At 45.4% G+C, this 25,333-nt stretch overlaps 1 protein-coding gene across 2 annotated transcripts; it reads right to left on the bottom strand.

Moving 5' to 3' along the window:
- Window positions 1–2,594: 2,594 nt before the first annotated feature.
- On the bottom strand, window positions 2,595–23,544 carry TGM7 (transglutaminase 7). 2 transcript variants are annotated; one of them, XM_070502625.1, is made up of 13 exons: window positions 23,408–23,544; window positions 15,204–15,386; window positions 14,481–14,726; window positions 13,773–13,891; window positions 11,977–12,105; window positions 11,712–11,889; window positions 9,404–9,542; window positions 8,004–8,107; window positions 7,319–7,561; window positions 5,794–6,120; window positions 5,255–5,415; window positions 3,325–3,458; window positions 2,595–3,079 (listed from the first exon to the last, which is right to left on the bottom strand). In XM_070502625.1, exons 1-13 carry the CDS (start codon window positions 23,415–23,417, stop codon window positions 2,920–2,922), a joined length of 2,133 nt encoding a protein of 710 aa, XP_070358726.1. In that variant the 5' UTR covers window positions 23,418–23,544; the 3' UTR covers window positions 2,595–2,919. The 2 variants fall into 2 exon arrangements, with proteins under 2 accessions (XP_070358726.1, XP_070358731.1); XM_070502630.1 differs by having other exon boundaries at window positions 11,977–12,042.
- Window positions 23,545–25,333: the final 1,789 nt, after the last annotated feature.

Raw genomic sequence — 25,333 nt, 5'->3', positions numbered from 1 at the left:
ACCAAGTAGAAGTTACCCTTTTAAAAGACATTTACATTTATAAGGGTGTTTCCCTCACTGTAGCAGGTAGAAGGGGATGACTCAACCTCTAGAAACTCTAAGCAATAGAGAAGGCAACCACATAAATCTGCATAACAACCTTACTCTTATTTACTGTGCTTTTCCTGGTAACTTTCAGTGACTGATCCCTCCCACTGCAACATCTTCTTTTGTCTTTAGCTGAAGATGATATTTAAGGTGATGGCTTCAGCTGTTTTGGCATGTTGCTCAGTTTTTCTGGGTCTCTTCCATGTATACAGGAGGTATATATGTTATTAAACTTTTGTTTGTTTTTTCTCCTGTTAACCTGTCTAATGTCAATTTGATTATTAGACCAGCCAAAGAACCTAGAAGGGTAGAGGGAAAATTCTCCTCCTCTACAATATATACCACACTTCTTTGGCCATTCATTTGTTGCCAGACACTTAGGCTGCTTCCATATCTTGGCTAATGTGAATAATGCTACAATGAACATGGGGGCACAAAAATCTCTTCCAGTTAGTGATTTTACTTCCTTTAGATATACACCCAGGAGTGCAATTGCTGGATCATATGGTAGTTCTATTTTTAATTGTGGGGGGAACCTCCGTACTGTTTTCTATAGTGGTTGAGCCAATTTACGTTCTCACTAACAGTGTGCAAGGGTTCCCTTTTCTTCACTTCCTTGCAAACATTTGTTATCTCTTGTCTTTTTTATCATAGTCATATAATGACAACTTTAAAAAACACAATGGGGGCCGGCCCTGTAGCCTAGTGGTTAAGTTCGTGTGCTCTGCTTTGGTGGCCCAGGGTTTCGCTGGTTCAGGTGGGTGCGGACATGGCAACACTCGTCAGGCCATGCTGAGGTGGTGTCCCACATGCCACAACTAGAAGGATCCACAACTAAAATATATAACTATGTACTGGGAGGATTGGGGGAGAAAACAAGCAGGAAAAAAAAAAGAAAATTGGCAACAGTTGTTAGCTCAGGTGCCAATCTTTAAAAAAAAAAAACTCCATGAAAGAGGGGAAAAAGACCAGAAAGATATACAGCAAAATCTTAGCTGCTAAAAAAGAGACAACAGGCCCAAAATGGAGTCACTTATGCTAAGCCCCAGGCCAGCAAACCAAGACTCAACACCTAGCCTGACTGCAGTTTCAGCCTCTCCCAGGAGTGGGATTTTAAACCGATCAGTCCAGAATTACCTGATCAACACTAGGGAAGTAATCTGCCTGATAAGACTGCCTGCCGTTCCTGGCCCCTAAATGACCTTGCCTAAAACAATCCAGCTCTTTATTTTTATAACTTCCTCATTCTACCCCCTTCCACCTGTTGTCAAAATGGACTATAGTGGAGCCATTTTAAAATGGAGGCAGAGCTGCCTCTCCAGAGAAACTGCCTTGCTGTCTTGAACCTGGGACTGGGCCAAACCTTCGGACTGGGCCAAAATGGCCACTGTTTTACAAGCAATTGTTTGGGAAGTCATCAGGAAAATGGATATCTTGATCACAAACACCAAGGACTGTGGATTTTCTGAAGATAGAATCAATGGCCAATCATTGTTTAGCCAAGACTACCTTCTGCCTCCAACTCAATTAAAATTCTTTGTAGCACAAACTTCCCTCCTTTGCCTTTCAAAGCCCCTGATTTTTACTCCCTAGTGGGATACTACCTGGTTTATCCTGAATCTGTGCTCCCCAAATCGTGGTTCTTTGATCCCAAATACACACTTTGTCTCTTAAATGCTTTTTTGCAGGTTGACACTATAAAAGCCTTCCGTTTTGTACCACTCCTTGGACTCCCTTCTGTTTACTAGATGGGATGCTGCCTGATTCATGAATCGTTTAATAAAGCCAATTAGATCTTCTAATTTACTCCGTAGGATTTTTGGCTTTTAGCATAGCAGAGATTTCTTCTGGGATGAGGGAACTATCAGTGGTTTTTCTTTTGTGCCTTTTCACTTTTCTGTTCTTTCCAAATTATCTAGAACGAGCACAAATGATCTTGACAACCACAGGAAAAAAAAAATACAAAAGAGTGCCTCCCTGTCCTTAAAACAACAAAAACAAAGAATACTGAAGGGAGAGAGGCTGAGGCCAGTCAGGGTGAGCCAGTGGGGGAGGGAGCGAGAGGGGAAGACGAGGCCCGGGAAAGTGAGGGCCTGTTTGGGGGGCAGCTATGAAGCGCTTCCCAGTCATCCTGAGGGGCCGTCCTGAGTGGGCCCTGCCCAGCTGCCCAAAGCTCTCAGGCCAGCAGCCGAGAAGTCCTGCTGGGCAGCTTCTGGCCGGTCTCCACGGTGCTGCAGTCACTATCCTCCTAGCGCATCCAGGCCGCCCTCCCCAGACCGCCCTCCGGCCTCTGCCAGCAGGCTCCTTAAGACAATTTAATGGGGACCTGATTCCAGAGAGGCTGATTTTGAGGGGATCATGTTGGGCTTATTGTGTGGTTGGGGCCCTTAAAGGAGGAGAGAGAAGACAGGAAGAGCAGGGAGGGCCCAGCCACACAGCTGGCAGCCAGGCCCAGAGGACCAGTTGGTAGCAATAAGCAGCTTGTTAGCACAGAAGAGAGAACAGCTGTGCTAGATAAAGATGCCTTTATTGTCTCTTCCCAAGATGAACAGAGGTTCTAACAGAGCTTCATTTACCCCCAGACAGGCCGGGAAGAGGACAGAGAGGGAGCAAAGATAAAACCACACCCTCAGGAGTAGAAAAAAGCAAGGTGGGGCTGGGGAGGGACTGGGAGGGCATCAAGAGGGCAGAACAGGGGCTCAAGGAGGGGCTAGGGGGACAAGGAGGGCATCAGGAGGAGGGACAGGGGAGGAGCTGGCGGGGCATCAGGAGAGCAGGTCCAGGGCAGCGGCTGGGGGGACTGGGAGGGCCTGAGGAGGGTGGGGGCAGGGCTCACGAAGCCCCGGCTGCAGCAACGAAGATGTCCTGGTAGCCCTTGATCTCCTTGACCTCGTTGCTGCTGATGAGGACTTGCAGCTGGCGGGGTCCAGCTTTGATGGGGTAGAGGTCCAGTTGAATTTGGAGGGTGTGTCCGGGCAGCAGAGTCCCAAGCCTGAAAGTTTAAAAGATCCTATTAGAACCTTGAGGAGTAACTGCTGGGGTGAGTGATCGGGTTTCCCCTCTTGGTCGGTAAGCACCTCTCACCCCCTGACACCACAGAGCTCAATCTTCCCTGAGGAGGGTGGGAAGGTGGGGGCAAGAAGGCACCATCCAGCAGACTGAGGGCTGTCCTTTGACCCCATGAGGCACCCCTTATCAGAGACCAGCATGAGACAGGTGGATGGCGATGGTACTTACTCATTTGATATCTGCCCGTCGATGAGGCCACTTCCCTCCAGCACCATCACGCAGTTACTCAGAGCCACCGTTAGGTTGTTGGTGAGGGTGATGTGGACTCCCAGTGCCTTGCCCACCTCAGCCCTCTCAGACGCCTGTATGGAGAGAATATTGTCAGCAGGGATATTGTCAGCAACTGGCCTCATTTCTGCACTGCAACTCAGTAACCTCACTCGCCCTTCCCTCTGTTGCCCCCCCAGGGACTGCTTACTTAGAGCTAAGAGCTGCAGTTGGGAGAGAAGAATATGAGCTGAGAGTATTCAGGGTTAACACATATCCTGGTTTGTCTTAGAAGGTCACAATACTTCACCTCATATGGGAATTGGCACCAAGTGGAAATCTGTTTCCTCTCCCACCATCTAGTTCAGGATGGCAACTAGATTTCAACTTAAGTGCCAGCTCCAACGTGTTCGTTGTGGCTAATAGGAATGCTGTGTTAAACAGGATCCCGAGGACAAATCCAGAGTCAGTGAGACAGTGATGATTGATTAGCAGTGTCTGACACAGGCATGGGATAAGGAAGTGGTGTCATGTGTACCATCCATGTGTCATCAGTAAGGTCATTCTGAGGCTGAGGTCACAGAATATGTTAATGGCAGAGCCAGGACCTGACCCAGGTGTCCCAGGCCTAGCCAGGATCTTTCCCCCACACTGCTCTGTCTTCATATACATGAGCAGACACACTCTGAGTTTTTCCAGGTGCGTTCAGTGCATCACATGTGAGGTCTGTGTCATAGGGCAGCAAGGCCCTGGCCTCCAGTGGGAGGCAGGGATTCAGTCCGACTCTCTTCTAGTGCCCTGGTGCCCAGGGCAGTGCCAGCCAAATGACAGATATTCAGTAAATGAGTGCTGAACTGAAATGAGCTCAGACCACCCAGATCATATTGGGCGCACGTTCTGGCTCAACCAGAGAATCGAAGAGAAGGAAGAACACATTCTGACTTCTTTGGAATTCAAAAGAAAGCAGCAAGTCCCTTGTACTCTAATGAGAGTGTCAAGGTAGAACAGTAGAAATAACTTTGGAATGCAGCATAGTCACACAAATCATACCCTGGTCCCTTACCACTGGGGACCAATTAATTGCCTACTTGGCATCTGATGTGTTTGCCTCGGATCCTGTTGTAACCAGCCCTTGGGTAACAGGCAGGACCCTCACCTCAGCACCAGGCCGTGTCTGCACTTGCCATTCTGCCCGCTGTTTGCCCCACCGTGGAGGATGCCCGGCATCACTTGGCCTGACAGGCTGACAGCATGCCTGGGTGAAAACTGTCATGTGGCCATATAGTTTATGAGACGGAGCCACTCAGTTCTCGTTGTGGGTGGGGGTGGGGTGTGCTGTGGAGGAATCCACCAGCTGCAAAGCCAGATGGGATTGGGCAGTGAGCAAGGCTTTCAGAGAGGGCCGGGGAGGTGGGGTAAGGAGGCTTCAGGGGAAGAAAAACCCTGGTAATAGGAGATGGCGAACTCGAAATCTGAGGCTCACCTTTCATTTGTTTCCCTCTTCTTTGTCACCCCCATCTTATCAGCAGTCACCTTTTGAATTTGGCCTTGTGGTCTCTCTCAAATCTGCCTCCTCTATTCCATCTCCCAGTCACTGTATTTCTTGTCTCCTTTGTCCCTGCAAAGCTATTTCCTTACTTAAAATGCCCTCATCTCCATCTCATTTGTCTACACAGCGTCTTCCTATACATCCCCTGCAAAACATCACCCCCTCTGGGAAGCCTTCATGCCCTGCCCTGCACTGTGCACAGAGCACAAGAGAACACACTGCGCTTTAATCATCTGATTGGTGGTTGAGGCAGGGACGGTGTCTCATTTGCTGCTGTATCCCAGCCCCTGGGTAGAGTGAGTAGGAGGGCCCCTGGGCCTCATCTCTGCCCAGATGCCTTACCTTGATAGATAGGTGGGGGGGCTCCAGAGAGATATCTTTTAGGACCAGCATGGACCTCCCTGTTTCCTTGACCTTGGCGATGCCAGACACACGGATTAGCTTTTCCTCTGTCAGCTTGTTTCCGTAATTGTTGAAGGGTAGCAAGAGTGGCCACTCTATCTCTAAGCACAGACAAAAGACAACTTGAGTCCGGGGAAAGGGTCTCTGAGAGAGAGGGGTGGGGGGAAGAAACATGTATGTGAGAGAGAGAGAGAGAGTGTGTGTGTGTGTGTGTGTGTACGTGTGTAATAAAGAGACAGACAGTGTGCTTACCTTCACCCGCTGCCCCAGGAGGTCACTGCTATGTTTCACCTGGTGGGATGGCGCCAGAGGTACAGCACCTGGCATTCAACCTTCTGCCAACAGCAGCTTCACCACCCGGCATGTGTGTGTTGGGGGTGCAGGGTCTCTGTGTAATCTGCCTGGGCCAGCCCAGCTTTGTTCACGGCCCCAAGGCTCCCCTCCCTTTAGGTGCCTTTCCAGGCCTGCCTCATACTCACCCTGCCCAAAGTCCAGGTTCAAGCGCACTGTTTGCCTCCAGAGGGGCTCCCGGGCGCCACCCTTGTGCAACAGGGCCTGCGCACAGAAGCGCACCTCCAGTCTGATGGGCGCCCGGGGATGCGCTCTGTCTGCCACCCTCCGGGCATGCAGCTTCAGCAGCAGGTCCCGGCCCCACTCAGGCATCCTGGCCAGGTGAAGCTGCAGCTGCGCCGGCTGATCCTGAAAGTCCCCGGACCCCAGCAGATCCAGGAAGGGTGAAGAGGCCCTTCCTGGGCCCAGCATTTTCTGGGAAGCCTTCATGAACACAGATCGCTCCTCAGGGGATCCTGGCCGAAAGGAGAGCCAGGAAAGACATCAGTGGGGAGGAGTCGAGAGGACAAATGACCTTCTTTGGGAAAGAAGCCACCCAACAACTCCCAGCTCCCATTCCAAAGTCCCAACCACATGATTAGCTGCATAAGGAGGCAATACGGTATCATGGCTGAGAACGTGGGGACTGGTGTTGCTGGGTTCAAATCCTTGCTCTATCACAATCCCTTAATCTCTTGGGGCCCAGTTCTGTCATCTATAACCCAGGGATGTCTCCTTGCTTCATAGAGTTGCCAAAAATTTGGGTTAAATGAGTTGCTGAATATAAGCACCCAGTGCTGTTCTTTGTCATCAGTATTGCCGCCATCATCACTATCATCATCGTCAAAGCCAGAGGCTTCTCTCCCCCACCAGCATCCTCACTTCTAGAATATATGCTCAAGCCTTTTAAACAGACCTTCTCGCCTCTGGGGGCTACTCAACATTCAGGCTTAACCCCAACTCACCCCAAACTGTGGACGTCTCTAGAAGAGTTGCTATGCACCAGAGATGCTCTTCCAAGTATTTCCTGTGTATTCACTCATTTAACCCTCACAACAGTCCTCTCAGGTACTGTTGACCCATTTTACAGATGAGGAAATGGAGGCACAGGGGTGCTAAGAATGTGTCCAGGCTTATATGACTGGAACATGGCAGGGCGTTGATTTACTCAGGCAGCTTGACTCCATCCTGGCCTTCTTCACAGGGACGTCTACTCCCTTCCACAGACCCAGGAGCCCTTTCCCCCCTTGAGCCTCCCCCTCTCCCCTTGCTGCCACCCCCACTGCCATGACATAAGGACACCATGATGTGACCCTAGGATAGAGCTGCAGATACAATAAAGGACTTTTAATTTAATTTGAATTTCAGATAAACAATGAATAATTTTTAGTGTACGTCACATGCAATATCTGGGACACACTTGTACTAATGAAATATTTGTTTATCTGAATTTATCTAGAATTCAATTTAACGGGGCACTCTGTATTTTTATTTGCTAAATCCAGCCACCCTACCCTTGGGCCACATGGCCAGGGTCCAGGAAAGCCCTGGGAGTTTGCCATGAAGAGGAGGTGATTAAGTGGTGATGGTTTTAATATGGGAGCCACCTCCATTGGGAGGCAACACACAGAAGGTCATACTGGCCCCATCCCCAGGTCCCCAGGAGCCAGGCACCTTCTGGGTACTTGTAGGAGCTGGTGATGTTCTGGCGCTGGTCTGAGCCTACCATCTTAGTGCTGATTTCGTTCCCGATGGAGCTGGTGTTATGGGCCAGAATTTCCTGGGCCTGGCCATCCCCGAAAAGCCAAATGACTTCATCGGCATTCACCTCAGCGTACACAAATGGGGTATCATAGGCCAGCTGGACCTCCCCTTCCTTGATGGCCTTCACGGAGGCAGGGCCGCAGCAGAACAGCCCTGTGCAGGGAACAAGGGTTGTGGACAGCTAACACGGCTGCTGACACACGGACCAGGGGCAGCTGGTTGCGGCCATGGGAAGTAGGGAGATGGGATGGGGAGGGGCAGTCGCATTAAGACCCTCATCTGCAGAGTGCTTTCCAGTTCCCCTTAATTCATCTGATCCTCACAGCTACCCTGTGGAGTGGCAGTTACCATCAGTTATCATCATCTTCCCCACTTTGCAGGTGAGGAAACAACAGAGAGGTCTAGTGACACATCCCAGTCACCCAGCTGTCAATGGCAAAGTTAGACTCCTGACATGAAGTTGCCTCTGCTGTGACTTTGGGAAGGGACGAAGTGGGGAAAGCACAGGTCTTTTCTGGCCTCTTGCTCACGTCGTCAGTCACCCTGATCGCCCTCCACGTGGAGCCCAGACCCTTCCACAGTGGTCACTACTCACCGCTGCTGGTTTGCTGGGGAGTGGGGTCTAGAACCTGCCACCCATTGTATCCTGGTGGGAGATCTTTCCGGATCATCCAGCATTCATTCCAGACGTGGAAATTCCTGCAGACAGAGTAAGGAGACGAGGACTCACATTTTCAGAGTATTTGCCAGGTATCAGACACTATACTGAGTGATTTACATCATTGTTTCTTCCCTTTTGATTTTTACTTTTAATTTGGAAGGAATTTCAAGCTTACAGGGAAGTTGCAAGAATAGTACAAAGAACACCCATGCACCCAATTCATCTATTGTCAACATTTTGCCCCATTTGCTTAATCATTGGCTTTCTCTCAGGATGGATATGGAGATTATATACACATTTTTTAATTCAGTGTGTATTCCTAAGAATAGGGGTCTTCCCTTACATAATCCTGAACAGTTATCAACCTCATGTATTTAATATTGTTATAATACTCTTATCTAATTTACTGTCTATATTTCGATTTTGTCCATTGACCCAATAATGTCCTTCACAGCATTTTTTTCCCACCCAGTCCAGGATCCAGTTTATGACCACACATTGCACTTAGTCCAGTAACCTTTGTCTCCTTTGATCTGGAACCATTTCTTAGCCTTGGTTTTATTACAGTGACATTTTGAATAGTCTTTATTTTTACAGAGGGGCCCTCGATTTGGGCTTGTCGGGCATTTCCTCGTGGTCACATTCAGGTTTGTATTCACAGAATTCTACAGAAGTGATCTATCCTTCTTAGACACACCTCTGCTGATTGAAGCAGAGGGTTTTAGCCCTTGAGGAGCTCAGAGAGGGAGGGGGCTCCAAGGACAGCAGCTAGTTCTCACGCAACTCAAAGGTTCTTACCTGGAAAGTGGCTGGAAAAGGAAAAACAGGAAATCAGATTTGGCGTAGAGCAGAGGAGAAAGGAAGAGACTAGAGATACAAAAACAAAGGGACACAGAGAGATACACACACACAGATATACACACGCACACACATATACACATGCACGCAGAGAGGGAGTGAGACAGCGAGAGGAAGTAGCATACAGAAGCAGCAAGTCCAGGCTTTGCCCTGACAGGGAAACAGAGAATGGTGCAAACAGAAAGACTCAAAGAAGGAAGAGTAAGATAAATACAGATTTTGAGGTCAGTATTCAGAGGACACAAGTCTATTCATTTGGTTGTCAGCTTCAGAATCTTATCCCCTAGTCATCTATCTCTGAAATGAGTTTGATATAATGATCTAATTAACCGGAACAGCCTCCTGGGTTGAGGAATTACTCTGGGAGCGTCAGCAGCAGTATATGGGGCAATATTGCCTGAAGGCCAGAGAGAACCAGGTCAGAGTTATCCCTGCCTGGGATGGAGCCAAGATCTGTTCGAGACAGTGGCCCTTACCATATTTTGTCTTGTTTCTGATTTGGCAGCATCTCTGCATTTCGGTTATAGTAGGTGTCAATGGTCAAGTTCCCATCCGCGTTGTGTGCAGAACGGAAATTGGAGACAACACGAGTTGGAACACCTAAGCATCTCATTACTAAAAGGAAGAAAAGCATGGGGAATCACTGAGTTCTTTTTCAAGCAGAATCATTGGTTTCCCACGCATACTTTCTAACTTTCTAGCTGGAGGAGAGAAAGAGAGCCAAGGTTTCTGCATATCCATACCTGTAACCCTGTTATACTTAGAGCACCGTACCCAGGCCCAGAGCTCTGCTGCCCACCTGCCCTATCGATGATCTCCATTCCACCAGAAGAAAGAAATTATTTGACAGTCACTTAAAACCACAAGTAACAACTCAATTTTCATTTAGAGCTTTATCCATTCAGTAGTTTTCCAAATTAAGAACATATTTGATAAATAGGAAGAAAATTTCAAACTTTAGGTCTGTGCTGTGGCCAGTTTCAGAAGACAAGCTGTGTAACCTTAGGTAAGTGGCTGACTTCTCTGGGCCTTAGTCTCCTTGTAACAAAATGAAGAGTTGGACCAGATAATTTTCAGTTCTGGAATTCTAGATCTGTAATTCTACTGAAAGACAAGGATTTGGAGGAGGTAAGAAAGAAATCAGAGAATGGATAGAAGGGCAAGATAGACAGACGTAAGTGCAAACTGTATCAGAGACAAAGGGAACCTGTGCGTACAGAGGAAGCAACCATCTTTGATAAGGCAACAGTACCCTCTTGTGGCTTCTTAGGATAGTGCTACAAAGGCTTTTCAAAGCTGAGTTAAGGTTTCACAGATCTAGTCACACAAAGCAGACGTTAACCCGTCACCACCACCACACACACACACCTGCCCAGGACCAGGTGAAATCAAGCCAGGTGTGACCCTTATAACACGGGTCCCCACTTCTGCCAAAGAGGCAAGGGGTTTGGAGAGAGGGTTATCCCACCCCTCTCCTACCCAGGAGGAGCACACGATGCCTACCAGGCTGCTGGGAGGGTTAAAATGCTTTGAAATGTAAAAGGACTTTTGAGAGCGACCAATCCTTTTGCTTAAATTCACTCCAGAGCCCCGAAGGGGCCACTTGTCCTCAATCACCTGTCCCCTCCCAGCACAGCTCCTGGCTTTTCACAAACCCTTAGCATGGGCGAGAGCTAGACCACGGCTGCAGGCGGCCAGAGGTAGCCTGGCAGGAGCAGCTCTCCCTTCACTCAAGGGCCTGGGAGTGCGAGAGACCTGGCGGTGGAGCACACAGCCCCAGACCTTCTCCCTCTTATCCCAGGTCTACAGGCCAGAGCCCGCCTCCATGACAGCCGCCTCGCCAGGGACTTCCCAGCCCAAGGCAGATTGGGAATACTAAATGCTGGCGATGTGCTGAGCATTTTGCAGTGAAAATCAATAAGCAAAGTGGGGTCACTTGATCTGAACACTCAGATTTAAGCTTCTCTGTCTGCAGCTCCTGTACATAACTGCCAGGCTCTGCTTTCCCTCTCAGAAAAATCTAGAACTTTGTCTTCAGCCCTTATCGCTATCCTCCCGGTTCTGTGCGCCCTTATTCTCCAATTCAGAGTCGATGCACTAGTTCAGCAACCGTTTATTGAGCGCCACAGGGTAACAGGCAGCACTGCGTAAGGCTCTCCTGCCTTGCACGGGGTGGTGGGGAGACAGGCAGTCACCTCAGGACTTCCCGTCTTTCCCTCCTCTTCACAGATAATCTGATCAACGACTTTGCACTGAATTGTAGATAACTGATAACGCATAAAATGCTGATGCTCCTTAAGGGTGGTTAGCAAAGTAGTAAATTTCTCATTGTAAATTCCTCAAGAATCTCTCTAAAAAGTATCTGGGAGCTGCCAGCTCTCCCTACAGGTGAGATGAGGCTGTCCCAGACCATCTGCCTGCACCTCAGGCTTCCCCAAGCAGTCCCTGACTCCAGGCCTGCCTGCAGGTGCCAGAAAGAAACCAGTGTCACCTGCTTTGGGACTATAGGCTCCTGTATCCGAGTGACCATTTTAATGTCTGTTCCGTCAAGGAGATTGTGGAGTGATTGCAACAGATCACTTCCCTCCTGGGTAAACGTGCAGGGTTCCTTGAGACTATAGAGCATGCTGGTTAAGAGCCAAGTACCCACCACTTCCTAGCTGTGGGGCTGTGGGCGAGCCACAGTTACCTCACATGAAAATAGAGATAATTAGAGTCTGACCTCAAACGGTTACCTTGATGATTAAATGAGCGGTTCTGCATTCCCACCTCCCCCTCGCTCACCGGTGCACATAACAGCCGCAAAGACCCAGCACTGGCCGTACTTCACAGGCTGCCCGCCCCTGGCTGACCACTGCCGCAGGATGGCCACGCTGCCGTTCCACTCCAGCGGGCTGACCCCCATGGAGTAGTCCTCTCCCCAGTTCCCCTGCAGCACACCTCTGTCGTCATTGCTGTTGATCTGCAAAGAAGAAACAGGTGGGTTTCCACAGTGCCTTGGGGAAGCTCAGACTGTCCTCAGATGGGGCGGGCAAGCTTCTGGCCTTACCATGGCACTCACCACCCTGCAGACATACACCACGTCGTTCCGCTGGGAGCAATCTTTGGACGGGTTCTGTAAGAAGTACAGGCTCTTGTTCAGGATCTCAAAGCAGATATCTATGATGTCCTCTTCAAACTTCCAGGAGGTCACAAGGGAGAAAAAAGAATAAAAATGTCCAGAATTCTGAAACTTCAAGTTGATAACCCAGACGTTTAGGGATGGTGTGCAAGTGGTGGGGGTAAGGGTAGGACTAAATATCAGACAAGGTCCTGCCTTCAAAGACCTTCTAAGTCAAATTGGGATTGTATTAGATGCAGAATTCTGAAAAACTAACCAGGGTGGCCCTGATGGAAAATACAAACAGTATTCGGAGAGATGAGAGATCCTTGCCGACTGAAGAGATCAGGGAAGGAGATTGGAGCCAGCGGGCTTTAAAGGAGGAGGTGGACAGGAAGAGAAGAGAGAGGAAGTGATCATGTGAGGTCTTTGAGCATGATGGGTGCCACCGACAGGGGCTTAGCAGTTCTCATTTCTGGAGGACTTGTGAGAGTAGGAAAAGATCAGATGGATAAATATAGGGCCAGGCATGGAGGAGAGGGAGAAGAGTGTGGGGAACCTTGAAATCAGGTAGAGGATTCAGTGCTGATGCTGTGAGCATAGGAGAAGCCAGAGCAGGCTCATGACATACGTTTACAACATATATTTGCAATGTATGTTGCAATCCTTTTGGCTGCCAAATACACTGGTATTTGTCTCAGTTTCAAAAAATTACACAAGTTGTCGCAGTTGGAGAATGGGGAAACTGATCTTCCTCATCAAGGCTCCCTGCTTCCTCCTGACTCTGCCCTCCTGGTGTTGGACAGGGTTGAAAGGGCAGTGGGAGCCAGGGGGAAACCACACGACCATGGTTGGCGGTTGAGAGGGGAAAGTTGCCCAGAGCCAAAGGTCCCCACTCTGTACACTGACTGGATATTTGATGTTATTGAAGAATTGCTGTTCATTTTTTCAGCTATGATAGTGATATGATAATCATATCATGTGATTATGATAATGTGGTTAAATTTTTCAGAAAGAGTCATCATCTTTTAGAGCTACATTCTGAACTATCACTGGATTAAATGACGCAGTATCTGTAATTTGCTTCAAAAAATCCAATGATGAAGTGGGAGGGATGAGGGAGTATAGACCAAGGATCACCAAACTTCTTCTGTAAAGGACCAGATAATAAGTAGTTTAGGCTTTGCAAGTCATATAGTCTCTGTCTCAACTACTCAGCTCTGCTACTGTGGCATGAAAGCAGCCACAGACAATACCTAAATGAATGAGCATTGCTGTGCTCCAATAAAATGATATTTATGGACACTGATGTTTGAATTTCATATAATTTACATGTCACAAAACATTATTTCTTAAAAATTCTTTTTCAACTGTTTAAAAAAGATGAAAACCATTCTTAGCTCATGGGCCATGCAAAAACTGGCAGTGGGCCACATTTGGCCCATGGGCTATAATTTGCAAACTCCTGGTGTAGATGAAATAAGATTCGCCATAAATTGATCACTATTGAAGCCGAGAGATAGGTTCATTGGGGGTCATTATAGTACCGTTGGATTATGTTTTAAGGTTTTCATATAAAAGACTAAAAACTAAAAAGGAAAGGTGTCTCCCCTTCTTCCTTGCCCCCTCACTGGATGGGAAATTGGTCCAGCACTGCACATCCTGACTTTTGTTAGCAGTGCTTTGGGAGCTAACCGTTGTCTAAGGAGACCTGCCCCAGGCCCACCTTCAGGTGACAGCGTTACCTGCCCGTAGTTCCAGGGCCAGGCGGTGATGAATCTTTTATGACCCTTGTAAACAAAGCCGTAGTCCATCAGGATGTACTCCCGCAGCAGTGCTTCACTGGGCAGGTGGACATCGTCCTCTGAGTGGTTGAGAGCAGTGGAGGGGGAAAAACCCCAAACCAAAACACAAACAGTAATAAAATTAAAAAACAGTAAAGACAGTATCTTGCCCGGTAATAGGAGAAGCCATGGAATGATGGTGATAGACATCAAGACTGGACCCCTTAAAACTATGTGCTTTTCTAGAGACCAGCAATATAATCTATAGATAATGATTACATTTTCCTGATTGTAAAGGCAGCAAACTTATTGTAGAGATTTGGAAAATACAGATGAGTTAAAGAAGATGATGAAAATCGCTCATCCCCCTATTCAGAGTCACCCACTATTACATTTTGTTGTATTCTGGCCACTGTCTCTTTCTCTGTATGTATATGAAATACAATCGGGATCACATTATATTCCATTTCCAAATCTATTTCACTTGTGTCACACCATGAACACTTTCTTTAGCCCATTAAAAATTCTTCGCAACGCTGCTTTCTAATGAGCCTATGATAATATATTGCATAGATATGCAGCGTTTTATCTTCTAGGCTTTCTAAGCAGAACCTCATAGAGTGTTCCCAATGGATCAGGTTAGCATTACAACCCATGAGCAAGTCACACCTGCACTCCAAGGGTTAAAAAGCAGGATGAAAGTCCCCAGGGGGTGAGTTGAGCTGTGACCCTGGCCCTGAGACATCTCTATCTTCAGAGTGTAGGAGCCAATGACTGCATTGGCTGGTGTGAAAAGGGAGACAAAGAGCGAGTCGGAGTCAATGGTGAAGTCGGAAGCACTCCAGACATTCCCTGGTCGGGCCTGGGTGAGTGAGAAGATGGCTCGCGTTCCCAGCAGCTCCATGGGTGCTGGTCCTGTGTAAGAGAGAATGACCCCAATGTGAGGCTCAAATCTATGTAACATGATTCCATGGGCACTGGAAGGACCCTCACCATCTCCCACCTCACCATCTCCCACCACTTGCCAATCCTTTTGGTTTAAGTCTTTTACAGCCACGGGGTGTCCTTGGGCAAGCCGCTTAAGACCTCTGAGCCTCAGTTTTTTGTTTGTTAAATGGGATAATAATAGTACCCACCTGAAAGTCTTGTCATGGGGATTAAATGAGCTAATGTGTGTGAAGTTTTAGCGCAGTGCCTGTTGTACATTTAAAAGTTGGCTATGATCATAACTTGAGTTTGCTGAGTTGGCCAAATCTTTCTTTAACAGCATTAATATGGTGCTGAGCACTAATAGGGTCCTGGGGATCCCAGCAGAAGAAAAGGAAGGTGGCTCAGGAAAGGAGAGGCATGGACCAAACAGGTGAACTTTGCCCTGGGGCCGGGCAGACTCACCAGTCTCAGCTACGAAAGTGATGTGGTCGGTCTGGAACTGGAAGGGTCGGTTGAAATGCAGTTGGAGTGTGAAGAGCTGGCCCCGGCGCACGATGAGCCGCTTCAGACCCATCTCCTGCGTGTGATGCTCCTTGTTGTTCCTGGAGCTCTGCAGGTCCACGGATCTGAGCTCCAAGGCTGCCACTGGGGGAGAGTGGGGGATGGGTCACTGCCTAGCTGCGGCTCCCTGGGCTCAGCATCCCCTGACAGCTTCTCAATCATTTCTTCTCAATCACTTAGGTAAGATTCCTGTCCAGATCTGAGCCCTCTGCCCTGTCCACCCTGCCCTCTTGTTTAAAAACAGTCTCAGAGGGCAATTTAGCAGCCCTGGCCCGAGAGTAGGAGGACAATGATCCCAGTGACCTCTGTACCTGGACCCAGAGCCACAATATTCAAGAATTAGGGACCCAGAAAGCAAGTCATTTCCAGACAACTGACACTTAACCCTTGAAGTACTGCCACATACACTTAACCGCTTTTGTTGACAATCTTTCTAAAAATTACTCTATTATCCTGTTGAAGAAAGAGCATATTAGGATTTTGTATGAATTAAGTCAACGAGCTGACTAGAGGCTGGGACCTCAGCCACAGGTAAGCCCTGCTTTGGGATACTGAGGGGATGGGAGCCTCAGGGTTACTTGTCACTTATTTCTTGTTTCTCAGCTATGTTCTGGGTGTATGAGGTCACTGACTGCTTCCTGGGGTGTGACTGTATGTGCACAGCTAGCGTGCAGTTTAAAAGCTCTCATAGCATAATGGGCAAGAGTACAGGCTCTCAGCACGTCAGCTGTGAGACCTTAAATGAGTCACTTAACATCCTTAAATTTCAGTGTCCTCAATTGAAAAATGGAGACAATGGTATTCCTATCTCGTCAGGTTCATGTAGACATTCAGTGAAGATTCACATGTAAAGATCTTAGTATAGTGGCAGGAACAGAGTAAGCACTCAGTAATCATTAGTTGCTCTTAATATTAGTAATAATGCAGCCTCGGGTTGCATTTGCTTTGCTATTTTTGCTGGTGGTATTTATTGCATTTACTGTCAACAAAAATCCACTAGGTCTTTCCACTAGTAGTACATCAATTTACCTCAGTAGTTCTCAACCAGGGAAATTTTGTCCCCTGGAGGACATTTGGCGATGTCCGGAGACATTTTTGGTTGTCACAACTTGAGGGAGAGGCTGCTACTGGTATCTAGTTGGTTGAGGCCAGAGATGTTCCAAACAGCATCCTAGGGCAAAACTCGTGTGTGCTCCCAGCCAATTTTTGTGCCATTTGCATTTTGAATGTCCACATAGGTTCTTAATGTTTTTGCTAAATGAGTTCACTTTGATAGTTTCAGCCCATCTTTCCTACCTGGCTGGACTTTTTGAGTCCCAATTCTTTCACCAAAACGCTTTACCTTGCCATCTGGGAATTGACTAAACTGTCTTCCAGGTCTTCGTCCAAGTCATTGGTAATAAGATGATTCTAAGCATGAGGGCTTAAGTCAGCAGCCAGTTTCTTCCAGGTTAACACTGAACCATTAGGAAATGGTGTAAGTATAGCTGTCAACTAGCTTTGACTGCAGCTAATTCTTTACATGAGGAAGGTGGATCAGGTGTTTTTAAATTTCCAGTCTAAAATCAAATCCAGCTTTCATATTTGCAAATTTCCCACAAATTTGTCAAACATCCGCTGAAAACAGAATGCACACGATGGTCCCTCGACCCTCCTCCTAGTAACAGTCTTCCCTTGATGTAGACTCAAACGTGAAGTACGGCATCAAATAGTACAAAATTTTTAAACCTCTTCATGTAATTTAGGCACTTAAATAGTTGTATTATTGGAAGCAGAAAATTCTGGGCAAGATCTAAGATAGATGCCTTTGAATTACTTAACAGCATTTTTTAAACAACAGGTCCTTTCCATTAGTAGTTTGTGAAATCATTTTAGAGGAATATGACCAATATTTAAAAAGAAAAAAGAATAGAATAGAAAATATCACAATGAAAGAGCAAGTAAAATTTTATGTATAACTGGGTCATGATGTAAACTGTGGGTCATAGTCAAAAGTTTAAAAGGAACTGGCCTAGATCCTGTTAGAAACTGGTTGCAGCTCATTTGTTCCTGAGGGCCCTGACATTTCCTGAGCTTTCACAGAAAACCCCTCTGCCCCATACAGAACACCCCGTGGCCATTCCACCCTGAAAGACCAGACACCCAAAAGAGACAGTGCAGAACACGCAGGAGTGCTTACGTCACTTCTACAGGAGGGGACAGGACTGGGGGCAGCCTTTTCCTGACTGCTGGTCACAGCTCCAGGCAAAATTTCTAAGGGCAGCCAGCCCAATTTTCCCTTTACCCAGGATGACTCTTGGTTTGGAAGAAAAGGGGAGGAGGATAAAGGAAGATGTCTTCCTCTCCACGCCCAAAGTCACAGGGCACAGAGAAAATTCATTCTCCACTGCAGACTCAAGAGTTTTCTTTTTCCTTAATGTAATTATGCATCTAGCTCACTGAAGTGATTTTCCTGTCAGGGAGACAATGACCTCAGAGAACAAGAGGGAGGGCCTTCAAGGGAACAGGAAAAGAAAGTCAAGAGGATCAGGAAGAGATTCCACAAAGCATGAAGTCAAGCAGAATCAATTAGTAAAAACATGTCAGTGTCTACAAGGCCTTCTTGACTTGGCCACCGGCCCACCAGAGATAATGAGGAGTAAGAAAAGAGGTAAGCCCCGGCCACAGGACTCTTGGCACTTGGCTAATATAAAGACAAGGATATTAAAGGATCAAAATATATCTCCATATATTATCAGCTTAAAAAAAAAAAAAGGAGACATTAAAACAGCCATCAGCCTGCAATGAGTTCTGAGATGTGACATGTTTGCTCTGAGAGATCAAAACGTGAGGCAGCCCTGCTCTCAACAGGCTCCTGCTCTCCCCTCAGGTCTGGGCTCAGAGATAACCACCGCACAGGCGCCTTCTTTGACCACTGAATGTGATGCCCCACCTCCCACCCTGTGATCACTTGCCGTCACAACGCCCTCTTTCTTTTCTGCAGAGCACTTAACAGTATCTAGAATTAGTTCCATGGAAGCAGAGACCTTGGCCATCTCACACCTGCATCCCCCATGCCTAGCATGGAGCATGGTTCCTAATTGCTAATTATTATAGTTGATATTCTCTGAATACTTACTACGTGCCAGGCACTGTCAGAAGCATTTTACACGTCTGAAATCATTTATGTTTTCACAACCACTCTGTGATGGAGGCATTAATATTGTTCCTAAGACACAGGAAGGTGCAGGACACAACTGAGACTGATACCCAGGTAGGCTGGCTCCAGGGCCTGCCTTCTAACCATCACAATCTCCTGCCTTCCCCGTGTGTGCTCAGGGACATTTGCTGAATAGATGCCTGCATGCATGTGTGAAGTACAAGGAGGATAATCTGGCAGGAGGGCAGTGGGGCCGTAGGGAAGAGAGGGAGAAAAGCCTGGGAGGGCAGCAGGGCTGGGATGCCGCTGTTCGGGTCAGTAGTAATGGGTGTACCTGTCCCTGATGGGACGATAAAATGTTACAGCTTTCTGAAGGAAATTTATCGATACTTATTACAAAATAAAGGAAAGCCTTAAAACATAAATACCTTTGATCCATAAATTACCTTTCTGGGAATTTTTCCTAATTAAATCATCATTTGTGTATAAAAATGTAAGCATAAGGATGTTCAATGCAACCCGAATGTCCTGCCATGAATTGGAGATGTAAATTTTATTTCTCTCATCTTGATGTAACCAACAAAAATGACACAGGATATGGGGAAATAATTTATGAGATATTAAAAAGTAACATAAGAAGACTGAAAAACAGTATGTTACAGATTTTTAGGTGGTGAAATCATGGGAAATTTTTCTTTCCTTTGAGTTTGCTGGTGTTGGCCAAGCTTTTGCTTTGAACATGTATTCCTTTTGTATTTAAGGAAAAGTGTTATTTTGATTAAAGGCAGGTTTTTGAGGAGTGGCATGATCAAAGCTTTATTCAGGATTAATCTAGCCGTGGTATGTAGCCCAGACCGGAGGGAAAAAAGACTAAGAGGGAAGGGCAGTGAGAACTCTGTTGCAATAATCTAGGCAAAAGGCTAATGAAGATGTAAACCAAGGTGTTAGTAAGAAAAAGGAGAGAGCACCTTATGTGTGCGAGGGACTGGCGTCCAGGGCATGTGGCAGGCTAATAAACACTTGTTGAAATACCTTGACATCCAGGGCTTCCTAAGGCCCCAGCTAGTTTGGATGAAGACTGGGGCAAGTTAAAAAATCCACCGCCAACGATGTTCTAGGCAATCAGGCTGCTGGTGAAGGCCTGGAAAGCTCCAGGCGGAGACGGCAAAGGGTGAGTTATGCCCAACACAGACAGCACAGAGAGTTGGCACCTGCCACCAAATGTCAGGTGGACTCACTCCTTTTCTTGTCCCTGCATTTAGCCCAGCTTCTCTGTCAGAGTATTTTCTTTTTGCGCTTCTCATTATTATGGTCATTTTGGGACTTTGACAAATACTTCATTCTTTCTCATTTCTTCCCTTTTAAAAAATGTGAAAGGGTACATCTGTGTGAAGCATATGAGGATTCCTGTGTAATGAGATTACTGCAGAGTTTTCCTGTGCCTCTTTAAATGTGCAAGAATATAAATGTCTTACAGCGATGCATTGCTTAACGATGGGATACATTCTGAGAAATACATCGTTAGGAGATTTTGTCACTGTGCAAACATCATAGAGAGTACATACACAAACCTGGATGGCATAGCCTACTACATACCTAGGCTCTATGGTACTAATCTTATAGGACCACTATCATATATGCAGTTGTCATTGACTGAAACCTTGTTATGTGGCACATGACTGTATTACCTAATCAAGTCCAAATTCTTTAGCCAAGCATTCAAAGCCCTCCACAATGTGGTCCCAACACATCTATCCTATCTTATCTCCCAATAGCCCATAAATAAACTCTGCTTCACTTGTGTCATGGCCTCCAAATAGCTCACGCCCAGCTCTCCCTCTTGACAGTCCCTGCCCTTCCCCCATCTCTACATGTCCCAGTTGTCCCCATTCTTCAAGCAAAACTCAGCATCTACCTCCTCTATGAAATCCTTCCCAAGCGTTTCAGAACAAGGAGATATCTCACCACCTGTAACAATAGTTTTATGTCTAGCTGACATTTACTGAGTGTTATTAAGCTCCAGGCTTCATATGCATTATCTCCTTCCATTCCTACAACTACCCAACAATATATTATTAACTCAATATTACACATGAGCAGACAGAGAATCAGTGAGGTTGAGTAACTTGCCCAGTGTCACCTATCTAGTAAGTGGCAAAATTGTCATTTAAACTTAGACAGTTTTTTGAAATATATAGCGATGTGCACCTGAAATTTATCTAATGTTATAAACTAATGTTACCACAATAAAAAACAAAACAAAACAAAACAAAAACTTAGACAGTTTAACTTCAGAACCTAGCTCTTAACTTCTGCCTGAGGTGCTGGTCTGGAGGTTTTCACTTTTTTTTTAATCAAGTGAGTGAATATCGGTTTTTTTATTCAAATGAAAACATAATAAACAGACCTAAGAGGAGCTGCTCTGGTGGAAGCACTGGGTAGGAGTCCCCTGGCTTCTCTCTAGAGCCTTAGGGGTCCAAAAAGCACAGTGAAAACCACAGTGCCATGTCAACCTCTGCATCCTAAAATGCCAGCAGGTCAGGGTACAACCAGCTCCAGGACCCACATGTTCTCTCTCCCTGCTCTGCAATTTCCTACACTCTGCATTTGTCAGTTAACCATGTACTACTATGTTGTTTCTTTGAAACATGATTTTCATTTAATGGCATCTACATGATTAACTATATTGTTTGATTGTCTACACCCAGTACTCAGCAATTCAAACAGGATCTGGCAAAAGAAAAGTGTCTCTAGGCTGATGACACAGGTTAAGTCATTAGGTCTTTTGCTGCAAATGTAACAGGGATTAATATCCATAATATATAAAAGTTGCTATAAATATTAAGAAGTCTTGCTATAATCAGAGAAATGCAAACAAAAGTAATGAGATCCCATCTTTGATCAATTCAAAAATATTTTAAAGAATAACAATAACATATTGTGAAGGTTTATAGAAATGGACTGTCTCATATATTGATGGTGGGGGTATAAATTCATAGAGACTTTTTAGGTAAAGTTGGTTGATATTGAAGGGTAGCAGAATATGCCATCCCAAAATACGCCACTTTGGCATAAAGATTATTTTGAGCTGAAAGCAATTGAAAAGAAGCAGATACAAGAAAAACCCTCTGCCCTCCTCCTATTTGACTAAAAGCAGGACACAAGTTTGTAAAGGTGTCCTCTCTCTCATATCTACCAGGAAGGACAGAAGTTAACCACTAGAGAGTTCTGGATCCTCATCAGCCCAGAGATGGCACCAGAGGAATCTACATAACAAACTATTAACTAGCCCTTATCTTCCATTAGCTCTCCCCCATATTTACCTTCCTAGAATTTGCTGCCCTAAAAACTCAAAGTCTTTTTCCTTTGTCTTCTCACTTCTCTAAAACTTTATTGTTTTCTTGTCAAGATGCTGTACAAGCCCAAGTTCTAACCACCCCTTTGAGTTACCCATCACTGAGAGCTCCCATGTACATGTGCAATGCACATGTTAATAAACTTCAATCCGTTTTTCTCTTGTTAATCTGTCTTTGCTGGTCTGATTTATAAGTCCCCTGCCAATGAACCTGATTGGTGGAAGAAAAAAAGACGAATTTTCCTTCCCCTACAATAGCCATCAAAGCAAAGTGCATATTGTCTTTGACCCAATAGTTCTTTTCGAAATCTTTCATATAAAAAATATTTGCACACATATGCGAAGTTAGATCAACAAGGATGTTCATTGCAGCATTGTTTTTAAGAGCAAAACATTGGAAACAATCTAAATGTCCATGAATAAGGCATAGTAACAAATTAAACAAATTGATAAATTATGAAATAAATTGTTCTTATGTGCCCAGAATGGAAAACTACAATTCATTACAATTTTTTGATAGACCAATTTGCACTGGCCTGCAAAGATTTCCAAGATATATGATTACGTTGTTAAAAAAGCAAGTCATCAGTTAATATGTAGTATATGATCTCATTGTATAAAACAAATAATTTTATATAATCTATTGTTATTTGAAAGCAGTTAACCAAATTGTTAATAGTTCTTTCCTATGAGAAGGAGCGGGATTGGGAGTACATTGTATGTAAAGTGGGACATTTTTTTACCCTAATAGACAAACATTTTATAACAAGCATATATTTTTTGTTTAATTAAAGCATACTATTTTAAAAGATAATATAACATTTCAGGCTTACTGTGGTTGGTGATAACTGAGGAGAAAAAATACCCTAGAATTTTGTACAAAAATACCCTGGAATCTAGCATCTGAACAAGCCTCTTGAGTCTTCTCTAATAAACTCTGGCTTGTATTAAAATACCATGTACATCTCTAATTTCTAATAGTTTGTATCATATATAACTTAGAACACAATCTTAAGAAATACATAATCCACCTTACTGCCCTGTCCCGGCAGGCCCCATGTGACTGCCTGGCTGGCACAGCCCGCTAGGCCCTGTTCTCACTCCCAGCGGCAGAGCAGCAGGGGTTCAAGGGGACCCTAAAAGGGGCCTGAGTTCAGAGGGCAGGAGCAGAAACTCTCTAGGGGAGCTGAGAGCCAGAAGAGAGGCTGGACCAGGAGAATGTTCTAGGTCCCAAGAGGTGGTCCTCCTGCAGCTCCAGAGTTAGCCACAGAGGTGGCCTTCCAAGTACCAAGGGCACCTGGTAGTAAAGGCCAAGGTTCTTGTGGGCCTCCTCAGACTTCCCAAGGCTATTCCAGTCCCAAGATGTTAAAGAAAAGATCGTCCACAGCTTCAGGGTTAAGCTGAATCCATTCAGAAGAAAATGAATGGCTCTATGAATTATGCCCCAACGTCTGAAAGAAGGTGAGGAAATGGGAGGAAGGGGCCACATTACACAGTGAACCATCCACATCAATTTAGGCTTGCCTGTCTCTTCTGTTCACCCCTAACCTCTCAAAACATCTCCCCTCTCCAGACTCAGCCCCCCAGAGAAGTTAGATTCCCAGTACTCACCCTCGTCCATCTCCTTCCTCCTTCTGTCAGCCAGAGCCCTTCAACTCATCAGTATTAAGATACTAGATCTAATCGCCTCTCTGGGCAATTACAGTCATCATGCTAGAACCTTTCCTTCCATCCTGAGTTGGGTGGGGCTGCCATTTCCTCCTCCTCCTAGTACTCCTCCTGCTCCTGTTTCCCCGTTGTTCCGGGTATGTCTTAGCATAAGGAAAAGAGCTTCTGTCTAAAGTTTTTAAAAAAAATTACTGAGGGGTTTGTTTCCATGGCTTCCTCTTTAAGCTGAGAAGACTCAAGTGATGTGGAAGGCAAAGCTTGGTTTGGATCCGTCCCTTTGTGCTTCTGTCACTTCAGGGCTTGGGACCACATTTACTCTAAGCCATCTCAGTCTGGTGTCAGGCATCACTGACAGTCATCGTCAAGACGGAGATGAGTAAGGAACAGAGCCGCCCTGAGGAACGTCACGCACAAATGGTCCTGAAAACGGGTTTGAACAGCCCATTAGGACCCAGAGACCTTTCTTTGCATCTTAAAGAAAAACAAAGTTCATTGAAGTGGTGAATTATTACACTATTGATTAAAAATGAAGTTGATAAAGTTTCCAATGACAAGTAGAAATACCTATGATATAATGTTAAATTCGAGGGTAAAAGCAGGATATAAAAACAGTGCCACTTATCTCAATGGTGTAAAAAATATTATTTATACAGATAGACCCATTTTTAAAAGACGGAAGAAAATATAGTAAACTGATTGTCTAGGAGCAGTGAGGTTGTGAACGATTGTGACTTCCTTATTTATACTTTTCTGAATTAAAAAAAAAAATCCACAGTGGGAGGGTAAGATGTGTTTAATCAGAGGAAAAAAATATTTTCAAGAGAAAGTAAGAAAAGGGGTAGGAGGACCATAGCTGGGGATCCGGACACGTGTGGTTTACCAGATTCACAGTTTTAAGGAGAGAAGCAGAAGAATCTAGTCTTCACTCCTGGGGGAAGAATTTAGTTTGGTAAAAAGAACAGTGCAGCTGAGAAAACAGAAAGAATTTTACACATTTACTGATCACGGTCAAAGGTATGTAAGAGGTGCCTAATTCCCTAGGTTAATTTGTGTGATTCATCGCAAATTCCTGTGTTTCTTGTAGCCAAGCTTTCTGTCGCACCCTTGGCCTTTTTTTTTTTTTTTTTGAGGAAGATTAGCCCTGAACTAACATCCGCCACCAATCCTCCTTTTTTTTGCTGAGGAAGACTGGCCCTGAGCTAACATCTGTGCCCATCTTCCTCTACTTTATATGTGGGATGCCTACCACAGCATGGCTTGACAAGCTCTTTTAAGGAAGGCAGAATTTTAAAAAACAACTCTTTGTAATAAAAGTCCTAATTCATATTAAAGATATTTTGAACATAGATTTTTTTAGATGGAGGGGAGTATACATTTTAGCGAATTTCCCTCCTGTTATTTTGGCTACACTGAGGTGGGTTTTTTCCCATAGTTGCAATCATACTCTTTTTTGAAAACAGAACTTGTTTAAAGTGAGAATTTCCGTATAAAACAATTTGCCATCCTATTTGAAAATATAGCCTTAATGATGTAATGACTTTTGCCTTGTAAAAATAAGCTTTTACATCTCAAATATTATTTATTTACTTAATTCAACCCTTCCGTTTTCATTTTGAGGCTTAGATGGGAAAAGAGATTTCTCCAAAAATAACCACAATACTATTACCCAGGTTAATGAAAGAAATTCCCTTTGGTCAATCCTAAGGGCCCCATTAACACTGAGTGTCCCAATTTCCACTACTACTTTCATTCCTTCCTTCCTTGTATAAGTATTGGATGACTGGGATGTTCACAGCACCATATCCGAAATTTTGAGGTACTCAAAGGTGAAAGCTGATCTTTAACCCCACGTTGCTTAGAATCTATTGG

Source organism: Equus asinus, chromosome 2, assembly GCF_041296235.1.
Source record: "Equus asinus isolate D_3611 breed Donkey chromosome 2, EquAss-T2T_v2, whole genome shotgun sequence".
NCBI lineage: Eukaryota > Metazoa > Chordata > Mammalia > Perissodactyla > Equidae > Equus > Equus asinus.
This window is presented reverse-complemented; position numbering and strand designations above follow the sequence as displayed.

Coding starts and splice junctions, on each gene's coding strand:
- TGM7 (XM_070502625.1), bottom strand. Junction 13,892..14,480: donor TTTTAACCCTTGGAGTGCAG/GTGTGACTTGCT, acceptor TCAACCACTCAG/AGGACGATGTCCACCTGCCC. Junction 6,121..7,318: donor CTCCTACAAGTACCCAGAAG/GTGCCTGGCTCC, acceptor CCTTTCGGCCAG/GATCCCCTGAGGAGCGATCT.